The sequence below is a fragment of the Pogoniulus pusillus genome, chromosome 6 (assembly GCF_015220805.1).
Source record: "Pogoniulus pusillus isolate bPogPus1 chromosome 6, bPogPus1.pri, whole genome shotgun sequence".
Classification (NCBI taxonomy): Eukaryota; Metazoa; Chordata; class Aves; order Piciformes; family Lybiidae; genus Pogoniulus; species Pogoniulus pusillus.
The window spans coordinates 3,813,540-3,829,154 of NC_087269.1; the positions used below are offsets into that span (position 1 = coordinate 3,813,540).

The 15,615-nt window shown below is 47.4% G+C and overlaps 1 protein-coding gene across 2 annotated transcripts in view; it reads right to left on the reverse strand.

Annotated features, from left to right (window-relative positions):
- Window positions 1-15,615, reverse strand: part of PLPP4 (phospholipid phosphatase 4) — a 228,540-nt gene that overhangs the window by 20,365 nt on the left and 192,560 nt on the right. For both annotated transcript variants that reach the window (XM_064144257.1, XM_064144256.1), the window contains exon 5: window positions 14,225-14,349. In XM_064144257.1, coding sequence (XP_064000327.1) covers window positions 14,225-14,349 — 125 coding nt within the window. The remainder of the gene's footprint in view (window positions 1-14,224; window positions 14,350-15,615) is intronic.

Consider the following 15,615-nt stretch of genomic DNA (forward strand, 5'->3'; position numbering starts at 1 on the left):
TCTTGCAGCCCTCTTCAAGTACTGGCAGGCTGCTATTAGGTCTCCCCAGAGCCTCCTCTTCTCCAGGCTGAACATCTCCATCTCCATCTCCCTCAGCCTGTCCTCCTAGCAGAGGTGTTCCAATTCCCTGATCATTTCTGTGGGTCTCCTCTGGACCTGCTCCATCAGGTCCATGTCCCTTCTGTACTGAGGGCTGCAGACTTGGTTGCAGATCTCCAGGTGAGGTCTGACCAGAGCAAAGTGGCAGTATCCTGTCTCTGGCTCTGCTGGCAATGCTGCTATGGATGCAGTCCAGGCTGCCATTGGAGTTCTGTGCTGCATGCTCACACTGCCTGCTCATGCCCAGCTTCTCATCCACCAGCACCCCAAGTCCTTTTCTGCAGGGCTGTTTTCTATCACCTCATCCCTTGGCTTGCACTGATAGTGAGGATTGTTTTGGGCCAGGTGCAGTTTGAAGCCATCACCTTGATCCTGTCCCTGCAGGCCTTTGCAAACAGGCTCTCTGCAGCCTTCTTGCAGCCCCCTTCAGTTGCTGACAGGCTGCTATTAGGTCTCCTTAGAGCCTCCCCTTGCCCAGGCTGATCAGGGGCTGCTACAAGCCCCTGATCATTCTCATGGCCTCCTCTGGACCCACTCCATCAGGTCCATGTCCTTCCTGTGTTGAGAGCTGCAGATGGATGTTCAAGTACAATACCAGCACTGTGCTGCAATGGCAATTTGCAGCCATCTCGAAATGTGGCAGTGCTGTAATGAAACTTCTTCCTTAAAGATAGTCAGAAATTGATCTGCTGGCCTCTTCTGTCTGAGCTGAGCTGATAGCCATCCATTTCCACATCAGTCTGGAGCTCTCTGAGCAGCACTGTCACTGCAGTTCACTGATGAAAATTGATCTTTAAGATCTCAAAGCCCTTTGAACCAAAAAGGCGAGTCAGAAGAACAATGGAGAGCTGAAGTCTGCCACATCACAACAAAGTCTTCTGCAGGCTGTGAAATCAAGCACATACCTTAACCTCAGCCTAGGATTTTTACCTGGAAAGTTTGTTAGGCAAGAGAAAATGGAGAATTGGGCTGAGAGGTAAATATCCTTCTTTCCTACAGAGACAAAAGCAAACTGAGCTGCTGCAATACCCAAGGAACAGCAGGAGCTGCAGGGAATCCTAAGGTCAGAGATTTACTCATAACTCTAGCTCACATTTTAGCTTCAGCTCTCCAGCACTGGAGAAAGAACCATGCTGACTTACAGGAGCACAGGATGTCAGGGTGTCACGGTAGGAAGGGACCAGTCCAACCCTCCTGCCAGAGCAGGACCATACAATCTAGCTCAGGTCACACAGCAACAGATCCAGACAGGCCTTGAAAGGCTCCAGAGAAGGAGACTTCACAACCTCTCTGGGAGGAGAAGTTGTGGAGAGCCTCTCTCAGGCTTCTCTTCTCCAGACTGAACAGCCCCAGGTCCCTCAGCCTCTCCTCACCAGGCAGTGCTCCAGTCCCCTCATCATCCTCGTAGCCCTCTGCTGGACTCTCTCCAGCAGATTCCTGTCCCTCTTAAACTGGGGAGCCCAAAACTGAAGGCAGTACTCAAGACGAGGTCTCACCAGGGCAGAGCCAAGGCAGAGGAGAACCTCCCTTGATCTGCTGGACACACTCTTTTTAATGCACCCCAGGATCCCACTGGCCCTCTTGGCCACCAGGGCACATTGCTGCCCCATGGATGTCATCCACCAGCACTCCTAGGTCCCTCTCCAGCAGATCATCTCCCAGCCTGTACTGGTGCAGTTTATTATTCCTCCCCAGATGCAGGACTCTTGTCCTTGTTGAACCTCATTTGGTTCCTCTTTGCCCCAAAAAGTAACTCATCCTATTCCTCATTAATGACACAGGATCCAAGATGATTGCACAGATCACAAAACCACTTTTGTTGGAAGAGACTTTTAAGACCATCCAGTCCATCCAGACAGGAACAGGCTGCCCAGAGAGGTTGTTGTTCTTGTCCAAATGCCAGACTCTACACTTGCCCCTGTTGTGAACTTGATTCAATTTCTCCCTGCCCAACTCTCAGCCTGTCCAAGTCTCTCTGAATGGCAGCACAGCTCTGTGGTGTGGCAGCCACTCCATCCAGCTTGGTGTCCTCAGCAAACTTGCTGACAGTGCCCTCAGCCAGGTCATGAACAAGTATATTGAATGTTACTAGTCATGATTCTAACTTCTCAGATAGAGAACAGGCAGATAATTAGCCACCTTATTTACCCCAACCACATGTATTATAACTGCTTGATAAACTGGCACTTGAATCAGTTGAGAGCTTGTGGAAATTAACTGTTGTCTGTTCCTAGCAAAGGAGTGGAGCACAGACCTTCAGCATTCACCTCTGTTCTGGATAAGGGAGACATCTCTTAAGTCCTGCCTCTGCAGCTGGGCACACTGCCACACCTGGACAAGATGGGATGCTCTGTATGGGATGGGGTTGATGATGCACAAGAGCATCTCCTCTGCTGCCAGAGGAGCCCTGTGAGCCCTACTGAACAGCAGCCCCAAGTAGCTAACACAGAAGCTCCACTTGTGGAAAGTCAGTCAGTGCTGGAGGGCCAGGCATGCACCTTCCCAACCAGCTGTAGGATGGGAGGCCAACCTCTTTTATGGTGGAGCCAACCTCTTTTTGGAGGAGCCAATCTTTTTTTGGAGGGGCCAACCTCTCTTATGGTGTTCAAACAAGGAGCAACAGCTACAAACTAGAACACAGAAGGGTCCACTTCAACCTGAGGAGAAACTTCTTTATAGTGAGGGCAACAGAGTCCTGGAGCAGGCTGCCCAGAGAGGTTGTGGAGTCTCCTTCTCTGGAGACTTTCCATACCCACCTGGATGCACTCCTGTGTGAACTACTCTTGGAGATCCTGCTTTGGCAGGGGGATTGGACTTGATGATCTCTGGAGGTCCCTTCCAGCCTCTGTGATTTTGTGACCTTGCTCAGAGAGGGAGAAATGTTAACATGGTCAAACCAGGCTGCTAGGATGCCTCTCTGCCTGTTTGCATACAGGGCTCAGAGACCTCTGCAGGAGAACTTCTGTCATGTATTCTTATGCCTGTGATAAAGGACTGAGCAATTCCTGCTGTCATTCCTAATGGAATCTGGCTACTTAAAGTAAGAAATTGCTGTTTGGGATTGGTCAGAAGCTATAATCCCATTTATTATGCCAGCAGAAAAGGGTAACCAATTACTTTCCCCCTATTGCTGCTTGTACTCCCTTTCTTAGAGGCACTGTTCTGTCTCCCAACAAAGAAGTAGAGATGACTTCACTTCCAGCACTCTTTTAATGTGCAAATTCTACTTTTAATATAAACAGAAATTGCAAGGTGTAACATGCTCCACTGGCAATGTTTCATTAACACTATATTAAAGTGGCAGGTATTAAGATGCTAATTCCTTAGTCACTGTCCCCATGGAGCCTGTTTGCTGATGACTTCTCTGCTGTAATAATGATGATTATTAATAGATTAGCATTCTCCAGCCAATTCAGTGCTGGCATTGATTTTGACCAGAGCAAGACCATGTTGGGAATGGATGTTTCCCTTGCTTTGCCACAGAATCAACCAGGTTGGAAGAGACCTTCAAGATCATCCAGTCCAACCTAGCACCCAGCCCTAGCCAGTCAACCAGACCATGGCACTAAGTGCCACATCCAGTCTTTACTTCAACACCTCCAGGGACAGCAACTCCACCTCCCTGGGCAGCCCATTCCAATGCCAATCACTCTCTTTGGCAACAACTTCCTCCTAACATCCAGCCTAGACCTCCCCTGCCACAACTTGAGACTCTGTCCCCTTGTTCTGTTGCTGCTTGCCTGGCAGAAGAGCCCAACCCCACCTGGCTACAGCCTCCCTTCAGGTAGTTGAAGAGTACAAAGAGATCATCCCTGAGCCTCCTCTTCTGCAGGCTGCACACCCCCAGCTCCCTCAGCCTCTCCTCACAGGGCTGTGCTCCAGGCCCCTCACCAGCTTCGTTGCCCTTCTCAAGGACATGATGAGCATACAGCTACAAAAGGTCATCTTGAATAAAGCAACTGTGAAAAACGACTTCATGATGCTACAATCAGCTACAACCTTGCAAACATCAGTTGCATTAGCAGTGACTTAAGCCCTATTTGAATAGAAACAGCAAAATGTACTAAAAATACACAGTGAAAGAAACTGTTTCTTTAAAAAACATAAATCATAGGATTATAGAATGTCAAGGGCTGGAAAGAACCTCCAAAGCTCATCCAGGCCAATCTCCCTGCCAGAGCAGGGTCATCTAGACCAGATAATATATAAGAGTAGCATCACCTATACCAGATCACACAGGAACATATCCAGGCAGGTTTTGAATATCTCCAGAGAGGAAGACTTCACAACCCCCCTGGGCAGCCTGTTCCAGTGCTCTGTCAACCACCCAGGGAAAAAATTCTTCCTCACATGGACCCTCCTATGCCTCAACTTCTACCCTTGTCCTGTCAATGTATAATATACAATAAATGCCTTACTAAAATGGGGTCAATCAATAAGTACAAGTTGAATGCTTATGTATCATTTACCATCTTATCTACAAAGACTGTGATGTAAAAGTAAATTATAGCTCCAAAGGCAGCCCAAAACCAGATTTTGCTTTTCACTTCTAAAATGCTATTGAGTCACAGAATCAAGCACAGAATCCCAGAATGATCTGGGTTGGAAGGGACCTCCAAAGCTCATCCAGTCCAAACCCCCTCTGCACTCAGCAGGGACATCCTCAACTAGGTCAGGTCGCCCAGAGCTGTGTCCAGCCTCACCTTGAATATCTCCAGAGATAAGGCCACAACCACCTCCCTGACCAACCTGTTCCAGCATTCCACTACCCTTCTGGTACAGAACTTGTTCCTAACACCCACTCTAAAATGTCTCTGCCTTCTTTGAAGTCTGTGCCCTCATCCTGTCCCTGCAGGCCTTTGGAAACATACCAAGACACTTTCATGTGCTAGTTTGAAGCTATCTAGAATGTTTTGGTGAGAAGAGTTAGATTACAGGCTGTGAAAAAGAAAACAATGGGGATGTCTACTTCACTCATAGGCTTGCTGAGATGTGTAAGAACAAGAATGTAAATACAGATAACACAGTCATGGTCTGGGCTTTGGGCTGAACTGTACTTCTCTCTCTAACCTAACCTGCCATCTTTGTGACTTCCTAACCCACCTGGCCAACCCTCCAATCTTCCTTGGGCACAAGGCAACATCTGGGGTAAGGTAGAGAGGGGTGGGAGAAGGTGGAAGGGCAGTTTGGAGCCCTCCTGGGATACTCAGGTTGCTGGGAGGGCTGTTGTGTTTCTGTATTACCTTTTGCCTTGTCTATTCCTGTACATACTGTAAATCACAGAACCGTAGAATCAACCAGGCTGGAAAAGACCTCCAAGAGCATCCAGTCCAACCTAGCACCCAGCCCTAGCCAGTCAACTAGACCATGGCTCTAAGTGCCTCATCCAGGGTTTGCTTGACTTGATGATCTGTGAGGTCTCTTCCAACCCTGATGATACTGTGATACCTCCAGGGACGGTGACTATCTGCTGGTATATTGTGCTAAGCTGTATATATAAAGCTTCATTCAACTTCCAGAGCTGCTGAGTCTAGCCTGGGTGATTTCTAAAGTGGGGGTGGGGGGGCAGGTAACACCCAAACCATCACATTTCATTCATCAAGAAGGCAATTAAAAAAACTTCTATGACATAACAGCTGCTGTTACTGGGCTCAAACCCAAAGACTCCTATTACATGCTTCATTTCAGATGGATGATTAAGTTCTGGTTTCTTCAGCTGCAGTCAACAGCAATCTCCACCACTTGCCTTCAGCCAATGTAATACAAAGAAGAAGAACAAAGCAGCAGAAGCAGACATGCAGGAAATAAGAGGTCTTTTACAGCACTATCCTGACATTCACTCTGCAAGCTGTACAAATCAAACCGATAATGCTACTGCAGAGGAATTTCTTCAGCCTTGATTTTGCCTTGCACAAAAGGTAATGAAACTTCAGTAACCAAGAAAGGTTTCTATTAAAAGAATAAAAACAAATCAATGGCACAGTTTAGTCAAAAGTCAACTTTTCAAACTCATTTAAGTAACTAAATTGCAGCTTCAAAATAAGATCACATAAGTATCTTATTTGTTTTGGTGCTAGCTCAGCACTTCTGTGCAGAAAATGTTGTCTTATTGATTCTGAATCCCTCAGATCTATCCATTCCAAGATGAAATTGTGAGTGTGCTTCTGCAGCCACTGTGAAATTCAACTGACTTCTATCAAGTTTGGTTTTCACTCAGCTGATGTCAACTCCACTGGCATCAGTTGGGATCTTTCTATATGGCATCAGACATTACACACACAGGGTGTCAGGGGTTGGAAAGGACCCAAAGAGATCACCCAGTCCAACCACCCTGCCAGAGCAGGATCATACAATCTAGCTCAGGTCACACAGGGACACATCCAGACAGGGCCTTCAGATGCTCCAGAGAAGGACACTCCACAATCTCTCTAGGCAGCCTGTTCCAGTGCTCTGTGCCCCTTACAGTCAAGAAGTTCCCTCTTGTGTTGAGGTGGAACCTCCTGTGCTGCAGCTTCCATCCATTGCTCCTTGTCCTATCCCAGGGAGCAGTGAGCAGAGCCTCTCCATCCTCTCCTGGCCCCCAGCCCTCAGTTATAAACATTTATTAGATCCCCTCTCAGTCTCAAGTTGTGCCAGGGGAGGTCTAGGCTGGATGTTAGGAGGAAGTTGTTGTCAGTGATTGGCATTGGAATGGGCTGCCCAGGGAGGTGGTGGAGTCCCCATCCCTGGAGATGTTCAAGGAAAGCCTGGATGAGTCACTTAGTGCCATGGTCTAGTTGACTGGATAGGGCTGGGTGCTAGGTTGAACTGGAAGATCTTGGAGGTCTCTTCCAACCTGGCTGATTCTATTCTATTCTGATCTGTAGAGGTTCCAAGGAGGTTAGATTAAGGAAACTCTTCTTCACTTTTGAGGGTGACCTCACCTCCCATAGAGGTTGTAGAGCATCTGTCTCTGGAGGCATTTAAAATTCAATGATGCTGCTGCTCTACCACTGGGAACAGACCAAATGATCTGTAGAGGTTCCTTCCAAACCCTGTAAACTAAACTCCCCAAGCCATTCTTTCTTCCTTCAGCACAAAGGGATCAGTCTCTTGCAACTTCCTCATGTCTAGGAAAGCAACCCCCTTGGCTGAAAACCAGAGCTTAAACAGCTCTGTCCAATTCAGAAACAACACATTTCAAACCAGTCACTAAAAACCGAGCCCAAAAGTCTGACATCTGCAATCTGCTTGCAGAATATTTTGGGTAGAATAAGAGCCTAAGCAGAGTTGTATTGTTGATGAACAAATCACTTCCTCTAAGACAGCAGACAGAGTCAAGAATCTGCCATTCATGCACAGGATTCCCAGGATTTGTTGGTGTTTCTAAGTAAAATGTGTTGTGTTAGTTTTGTTTAGTCACATTTGCTTGCCCAAAGAGTGCATTACTGCAGTCACAGCAGCAGTTATCAAGGGGCATCACCTGCCTTCAACAGCCAGAGAAGAACAAAAGGACACAGAGCTAGCAAACAGCAGCCTCTCAAGAGCTGTACCAGCTCAAAGCACGTTCACAGCAGCCACTGCAGGTAGAGTTCTGCTCCTTAGTCAGAGAAAGCAGTAACAACACTGACTCCACCTGGGTCAACCTCCTGTTCTGCATTCTTGCACAGCTCCCCAACTGTTTCAGCCATCCACAGCCTGCATCTACCTGCACACGATCACAAAATGGTTTGGGTGGGAGGTGACCTTAAAAAACATCTTTAGGGACACCTTCCACTACATCAGGTTGCCCAAATCCCCATCCAACAGGACCCTGAATGTTTCCAGGGATGAGGCACCTACCACCTCTCTGGGTAACCTCTTCCAGTGTTTCACCAGCTTCAATGTAAAGAAATTTCTTCCTAAGCTATATTTTCCCTCTTCTAATTTAATACCATCACCCCTTGCTCTAGGCAAGATCTTCCCCATCTTTCTATAGGCCCCCTCAAGGCTACAACAAGGTCTCCCCAGAGCATTTTCAGCTCCATGCTGAACACAGAATTAAGCAGGCTGGATAAGATCTTCGAGATCAGAGTCCAACCTATCACCTAACTACTTCTAATTAACTAACCCATGGCACTAAGTGCCTCATCCAGCCTCCTCTTAAACACCTCCAGGGATGGGGACTCCACCACCTCCCAGGGCAGCCCATTCCAGTGCAAATCACTCTTGCTGGGAAGAGCTTCTCCCTAATGTCCAGCCTGAACCTGCCCTGGCACAGTTTGAAACTGTGTCCAACACTCTCAGCTTTTCTTCATCAGAGAAGTGTTTCAGCTCTTCAATCACCTTTGTGGCCTTCTCTGGATCTGCTCCGACAGGTCAATGTCTTTGCTGTGCTGAGGACTCCAGAACTGGACACAGCACTGCAGGTGGGACCTGTTTAGTTTGAAACAGAGGAGGCTGTCTACAGCTACCTGAAGGGACATTGTAGAGAGGCTGTGGCTGGTCTCTTCTTGCAGGGAACTGGAGACACAACAAGGGGGAATGGCCTCAAGCTGAGGCTGGGGAGGTTTAGATTGGACATTGGGAAAAAGTTTTTGAGGGAGAGAGCAGTCAGGGACTGGAATGAGCTGCCCAGGGAGGTGGTGGAGTCACCCAGCCTGGCTGTGCTTAAGGGTGGTTTGGATGTGGTGCTTGGGGATATGGTTTAAGGTGAATCTTGTAGAGTAGGGTTCTAGGTTAGACATGGTGATCCTGAGGGGCTTCTCCAACCTGCATGTTTCTGTCGTTCTGATCTCACTACAGTGGAATAGAGGGGCAGAATCATCTCCCCTGACCTTCCAGTCTCTCGTTGGCTTTACAAACACTTTGTCTCCATACATTTTCCTGCCTTGGCACAGGGAGCTGCAAGACATGGTAATTCAAGCCAAGAAAAGCCTTTGTGCTCTAATAAGGAGAACAAAGTCTCCTTTAGGGCACAAGCTGAGTCTCAAAGTGGATGACAGGTTACTTCACAACCTTTCCACTCAGGGTGTTAGCACTCTCACTCTCCCTGCACTACATTCTTAAGAGCACCAGAGCCCTTCTTGTTCAAGGCATTGCTCTGCATGGCTGAGGTTTTAGAGCCTGTTACAACAGACCTTTTGCTTGACAGTCTGTCCAAGGAATGCTCTAAGAAAACTGGTGTGAAGATGAAAATGGCTCTTCACTGATGCTTCTCACCCCTCTTTATGAGCTGCCTGGCACCTTTCACTTGTGATTTATTCCTTTCATGTGTTCAAGAAGAAAATACCAAACTGTAGGGGGCTACTTGTAACAATTACTCCAACAGAGATACTATAGCTTGTATCAGCTCTCATCCTTCCCACTCACATTTCCACAGCCATGAAAGCAGAAGAAAAGCACACACATGATAAAAGAAACAGAATTAATCTTTCCAAAGCACTGCTTTGTGAACTCCACAGCAAACAGATGACAGAAACCTGAAGACTGGAACTGTTTCATTTCACCTAGTGGTAATCTTATGCTGAAGGAAGGGATAAAGGATCCAGGAAAAAAATCTTGGACTGAGTTTATGGAAGTAAAGTTTACAACTACCTACATGTAAAGAAAGCAGGAAAAGCAGCTTTTAAAACTAGGACAGGTTGCTCAAGGCCTCATTCAACCTAGCCTTGAACAGCTCCAGGGAAGGTGTGGATTCTGTGCTCCACAACCTCCCTGTGCAACCTATGCCAGTGTTTCACCACCCTCACTGCAAAGAACTTCTTCCTAATATCTAGTTTGAATCTCCTCTCTGCCACTTTAAACCCATTCCTCCTTGTCCTGTCATTACAAGACCTTGTCAGTAGTCCCTTTCCAGTCCTCCAGTAGTCCCCTTCAGATACTGGAAGGCCATTCCAAGGTCTCCTCCAAGCCTTTTCTCCAGGCTGCAGCCTGTCTTCTCAGCCTGTCCTCATAGCAGAGCTGCTGCAGCCCTTTGAGCATCTTCATGGCCTCCTCTAGACTTGCTGAAACAGTTCCATGTCCTTCCTGAACTGCACACAGTACTGTGGCTTCCCTCACTACCACAGAACCAAAGCCCTTTATTTTGCAGCTCTGGCCAGGGAAGCAGAGTCTGTGTGCCAGAGATAACCAGAGCACGCTAAACATTCAGCACTTCACCTGTGCAACAACAAAAGCACACTGAGAGTCCTCTGCACCTCAGCACTGCACAGCCTCTGTGCAAACTGCTGCATTTCAGTGAAATGCCAAACCTGCAGCACTTGCTGAGGGCTAAGCTGTAAGTCCCAGTATAGCAGTGCATAGACATGCACCCACCTAGAGCCTTTCTCGTTATACACCGATGAAAAGCTTAACTAAGTGGACTGCAATCAAGTGTGACAATCAGGTCTGAAGACAGATTACACACAGCAATAAATATCATTTGTTCTGGACAGCAAACAACATATTCAGCTGTTGTCTCTTTAAATGCAAGCTGGGTGGGGAATGGCTGAGAGCAACCCTGAGGAGAAGGACCTGGGGGCCTGGGGTGATGAAAAGCTCAACATGAGCCTGCAGTGTGAGTGCAGCCCAGACAGCAACCCTGTGCTGGGCTGCAGCAAGAGCAGTGTGGGCAGCAGGGCAAGGGAGGAGATTCTGCCCCTTGGCTCTGCTCTCCTCAGACCCCACCTGCAGTCCTGGGGGCAGTTCTGGAGCCCCCAACACGAGAAGGACATGGAAGTGTTGGAGCCAGTCCAGAGGAGGCCACCAAGATGATCAGAGGACTGCAGCAGATCTGCTATAAGGACAGGGAGAGTTGGGGCTGTGCAGCCTGCAGAAGAGAAGGCTTGGAGGAGACCTTGGAGTGGCCTTCCAGTATATGAAGGGGGCTACAGGAGGATTGGGGAAGGACTACTGACAAGGTCTTGTAATGACAGGACAAGGAGGAATGGATTTAAACTGGCAGAGGGGAGACTGAAAGCGGATGTTAGGAAGTAGTTGTTTGCAGTGAGGGTGGTGAGACGTTGGCACATGTTGCCCAGGGAGGCTGAGGCTGCTCTCTCCCTGGAGGTGTTCAAGGCCAGTTTGGATGAGGCTTTCAGCAATCTGTTCTAGTGGGAGTTGTCCCTGTCTATGATGGGGGGGCTGGAACTGGACGAGCTTTGAGGTCCCTTCCAACACAAACCATTCTATGTAATCAAAGCTTATAAATGAAATTTGAGACAGCTAAACTGGTTTGAAGCCTAGGACTATAAAGCCTATACCCACAAACATCTACTGCTCCCCTTGTCTGTTTTTTGAGACTCAAGCAAGAGAAAAGGGAGAGGAACATCTCTGAATTTCCTTCATCTCATTACCCATCTTGTTTGCAATCTATCATTCTGTATAGTTAGACAATGTGAAGTTGTTCCTCTAAAAAAAGGGGGAAAAAAAGAAGGGTAGAAAACCAAATTCCAGAAATATAATTTAGTGGTAATCAATTGGCAGTTCTGAGAAACAGAGCAGCACAAAGTACAAATAGTGGCCAAACAAAACCAAAACAGCTGACAGAAATCAGGTTCTTTTACAGATGAAAAGGCACTTGACAGAAAACACTCCAGAAGTCAGCTCCTAAAGGCAGAGCAAGGAACTTTTGGAAACATCTGGGTTTAATAAAGCCATCTAAATGTCTGTCAGGATAAAGCATAAGCAAGCAGTTACTGATCAAACCACCAGACCTTGACTGAGGACCTCCTCAAATTGAAATGGAATGACAAGTGGCTCTGCTGTCCTGGGAGCACACAAGAAATCCAGAAACTCCAAACCGCATCGTACCAAATGTACCTCTGTCTCCTGCCTGCCTGCTCCCCTAAATGAGTTACTGTTGATGCACTTGTTCCCTCATTACATGCTGTCTCTGTGCTGCCATGCTGACTGGAAAGTCAGGATATTCTACCTGGTTTTCCTCTTCTTGCCTGAGCTGAGAACACAGCTACCATTTAATCCTGCTGGTGCCCAGGCAATGCGGTACAGGGGCAGCACGCAGCTGGACCAGGAGCAGTGTGGCCAGCAGGACAAGGGAGGTTATTCTGCCCCTGTACTCAGCACTGGTCAGGCCACACCTTGAGTGCTGTGTCCAGTTCTGGGCTCCGCAATTCCAAGAGAGATGTTGAGGTGCTGGAAGGAGCCCAGAGAAGGGCAACAAAGCTGGTGAGGGGCCTGGAACACAAACCTTATGAGGAGAGGCTGAGGGAGCTGGGGGTGTGCAGCTTGCAGAAGAGGCTCAGGCGTGACCTCATTGCTGGCTACAACTACCTGAAGGGAGGTTGTAGCCAGGTGGGGTTGGGCTCTTCTGCCAGGCAAGCAGCAACAGAACAAGGGGACACAGTCTCAAGTTGTGCCAGGGGAGGTCAAGGCTGGATATTAGGAGGAAGTTGTTGGCAGAGAGAGTGATTGGCATTGGAATGGGCTGCCCAGGGAGGTGGTGGAGTTGCTGTCCCTGGAGGTGTTCAAGAAAAGACTGGATGAGGCACTTAGTGCCATAGTTTAGTTGATTGGCTAGGGCTGGGGGATAGGTTGGACTGGATGAGCTTGGAGGTCTCTTCCAACATCGCTGATTCTATGATGTGAACATGGAAGTACATGAACCCCTCAGAATCAAAGTCCGCATGGACAAGGAGCTCTCCTCTAGCCACAACCAGCAGGGCAGACCATCAAAAAAGTTAAGAAAGCCATGAAGGAAGAAATCATCCCTTCACTGGCAAATTACAATAGCTTCTAGTGCTATAGAAGCTTCTTGAACCTCATTTTGCACCCAGTTCACCAGAATGAACAGCAGTGAAATGACGCAACATGATCGCTGCGCTGTTCTTTTCTATGCCTTCCTCCAAGCAAGTAACCTCCCCAGGAGAAACTTGAATGATAAAAGAAGTGGAACTGCCTTTGTGTGCTGGTTAGAAGCTAATTGGAATATTTTAGTGAGAGAAATTAGATCATTGGCTATGAAAAGAAAAATGATAGTGATGTCAATATCACTCATTGGTTCTGATGAGAGACATAAAACCAAGAAACATGTAAAAAGTCAGTGAGGGTCTCCGGCTGCTTCTGCTGCATTAACTGCCTCTGCCTGAACCTGTGTAACCTAACCCCAACTAATCATTCTCCTTCTACCTCCTTATCTGGCAATCTCACCCCTGCACATAAAACTTCTGATATAAGGGTGGGGATGGAAAGGAGGAGGAGAGTTAATCTGAAAGCCCTCCTGGGCAGTTCTGCTGTTCAGGAAGGGTTTTATAGTTCTGTATTATTATTAACTTGTATAAAACTGTATATAGTTGTAAATATCTTCATATATCCAGCATCTGAAGGAGGCCTACAAAAATGTTGGGGAGGGAGTTCTTAGGATAGCAGGGAGTGACAGGACTAGGGGGAATGGAGCAAAGCTGGAGGTAGGTAGGTTCAGACTGGACGTGAGGAGGAAGTTGTTCAGCATGAGAGTGGTGAGAGCCTGAAATAGACTGCTCAGATAGGTGGTTGAGGCCCCATCCCTGTTTAAGGTGTTTAAGGCCAGGCTGGATGAGGCTCTGGCCAGCCTGATCTAGGGTAGAGTGTCTCTGCCCATGGCAAGGGGGTTGCAACTACATGACCCAACTCTGACTGATCCTATGATTCTATATATGCTTGTATATTAGTGCCATGCTGTAAATGGAGCTTCATTCCTCAACTTCCAGCTGGCTGAGTTAGTCTGGTGAATTTGAGGAGAGGGGGATAACTCCCAAACTGCCACACTTTGTGACTTAAATTTAGTTTCACAGCTCTAGTACCTGAAAGATACTAACCAGATGTTGCCAAAGCTCTCCAAGTCAAACATGTCCTGGCGTATTTCATCCTTCAGTGGAACAGAAGCAATTGCTACTTGCTGTATCAACAAAGGCTGCATGCAGAGGTCTGCACTAGGAACAGGTAGTCTCTCAGAACCACAGCTTAACTCTAAGTGCTTCATTCTACTGATAAGCCTCTTGGAGAAGGCAGATGGTTCTCAAGATAAGAAAGGGTCACAGGCTCCCAACCTTCCAGAAGGAAACTTCTGGGTGTGATGACCTAAGAGAGAAGTCCAGGTTCCTCCAGCAGAAATCACATTCATGACTGAACAAAACAAGAGCAATCCTGAAACATAGCTAGGAGAGGTGCTGCATGGAAATGAACTTACAGGAAGAGTGGATACTTGGAAAGCTTTTTCTGCCTTCTGACACCAGATCTGGGTCACCTGTGCAGTGCATTTCAGAGTTCATTACTCCATCTGGAAAGCAGCGGTAAAAGAAATCGGGACGCGGTCTACAAAAAACACCATGGACATTAAAAATATAGAAGCTGTAGTAACAAATAAACCTCAAAGTGATCATCACATTTACTGCTTATCAAAACAGAGCTCATTTCCTCCCACCTTAACACAGCAACAGAAATCACAGCATCATTAAAGCAGGAAAAAAACCCTTAAGATTGTAAGAGCCCAACAGTAAGCCTAACACTGCCACGTCCTCTGCTAAACCATGTCCCTCAATTCAAGATCACTATTTTTGCAGCCAGGCTCTCTCAGGAAAGCTTCCAGTGCAGCACACAAGTGGGAGTTGTCTCTGGAAACAAACAGGCAGGGTTACTCTTGCATAAAGCAATCAATCTTGTGCACCACTTCCAATGGCAGAGCAAAGCAGCACAACCGCCCCACAAAGCTGCGCAAGCCCTGCTGGCTCATCGAGCTGAGAACAAGGCTGCAGCTCAGACTGGGAGATCTGCACCAAAACAACCACCAAATCCTAATGCCAGCTTTGATGCTGACTGTCTAACTGCACTGAACAAGCTTCCTGAGGTTCTTTTGATCCAGCTTGGAGCTAAATGACAGCAGGTAGACTTGACTGCTGTCATACTGATCCTGAGCTAATAAACCATGTGGAGAGGCCAGGTGAGTGACCACAGATCCAGAGGCAGAATGACAGAGCAACCAGGCAAAATGAGCTCATGTCTGCCTGAAGAATCACAGACCCACTGATTCTGTCTGTCTGACAAAGATGGTGCAGACATTCTTAATTACATTTCAAAAGCACTCCTGAAATAAAAGTGCCAAGTGCCATTATTATCAGGGCAGCAGCGCTGCAGCAGAGGCTTCCTCCCAGACCAAGCACAAATACTACTTCCTCAGTACTGCAAAGCAGGTCAACAACAACTGCAGCACTGAAACAGTGCAAGGATTCAAGTCAAGCAGAAAATTCTCAGCTGAAATGACTCAAAAACCCACCTAAAAAAAAACATCTTCCAGAGAGTTTTGTTTGCTAGTAATTTTCCAAGCCCTTCATTCCAATTTCTGCTTCCCCAAGAAGAGAGCCTGCCAAGGAGTTTCACTTACTCCTCAGCTCCAAGGCTTGTTCTGCCATGGGTCTTGATGTTGCCTAGAAATACCACGTTCAGTAACATGCTCCACACCAAGTGTGGGCACTGAGTTAGAGAGAGGCTCAACTGATTTCTAGTTAATCAGCCATGGCACTGGCACCTGAGCTCCCACATGGCTCTCCCCTTCTGAGCTGCCAATTATAGTGAACTGACTTC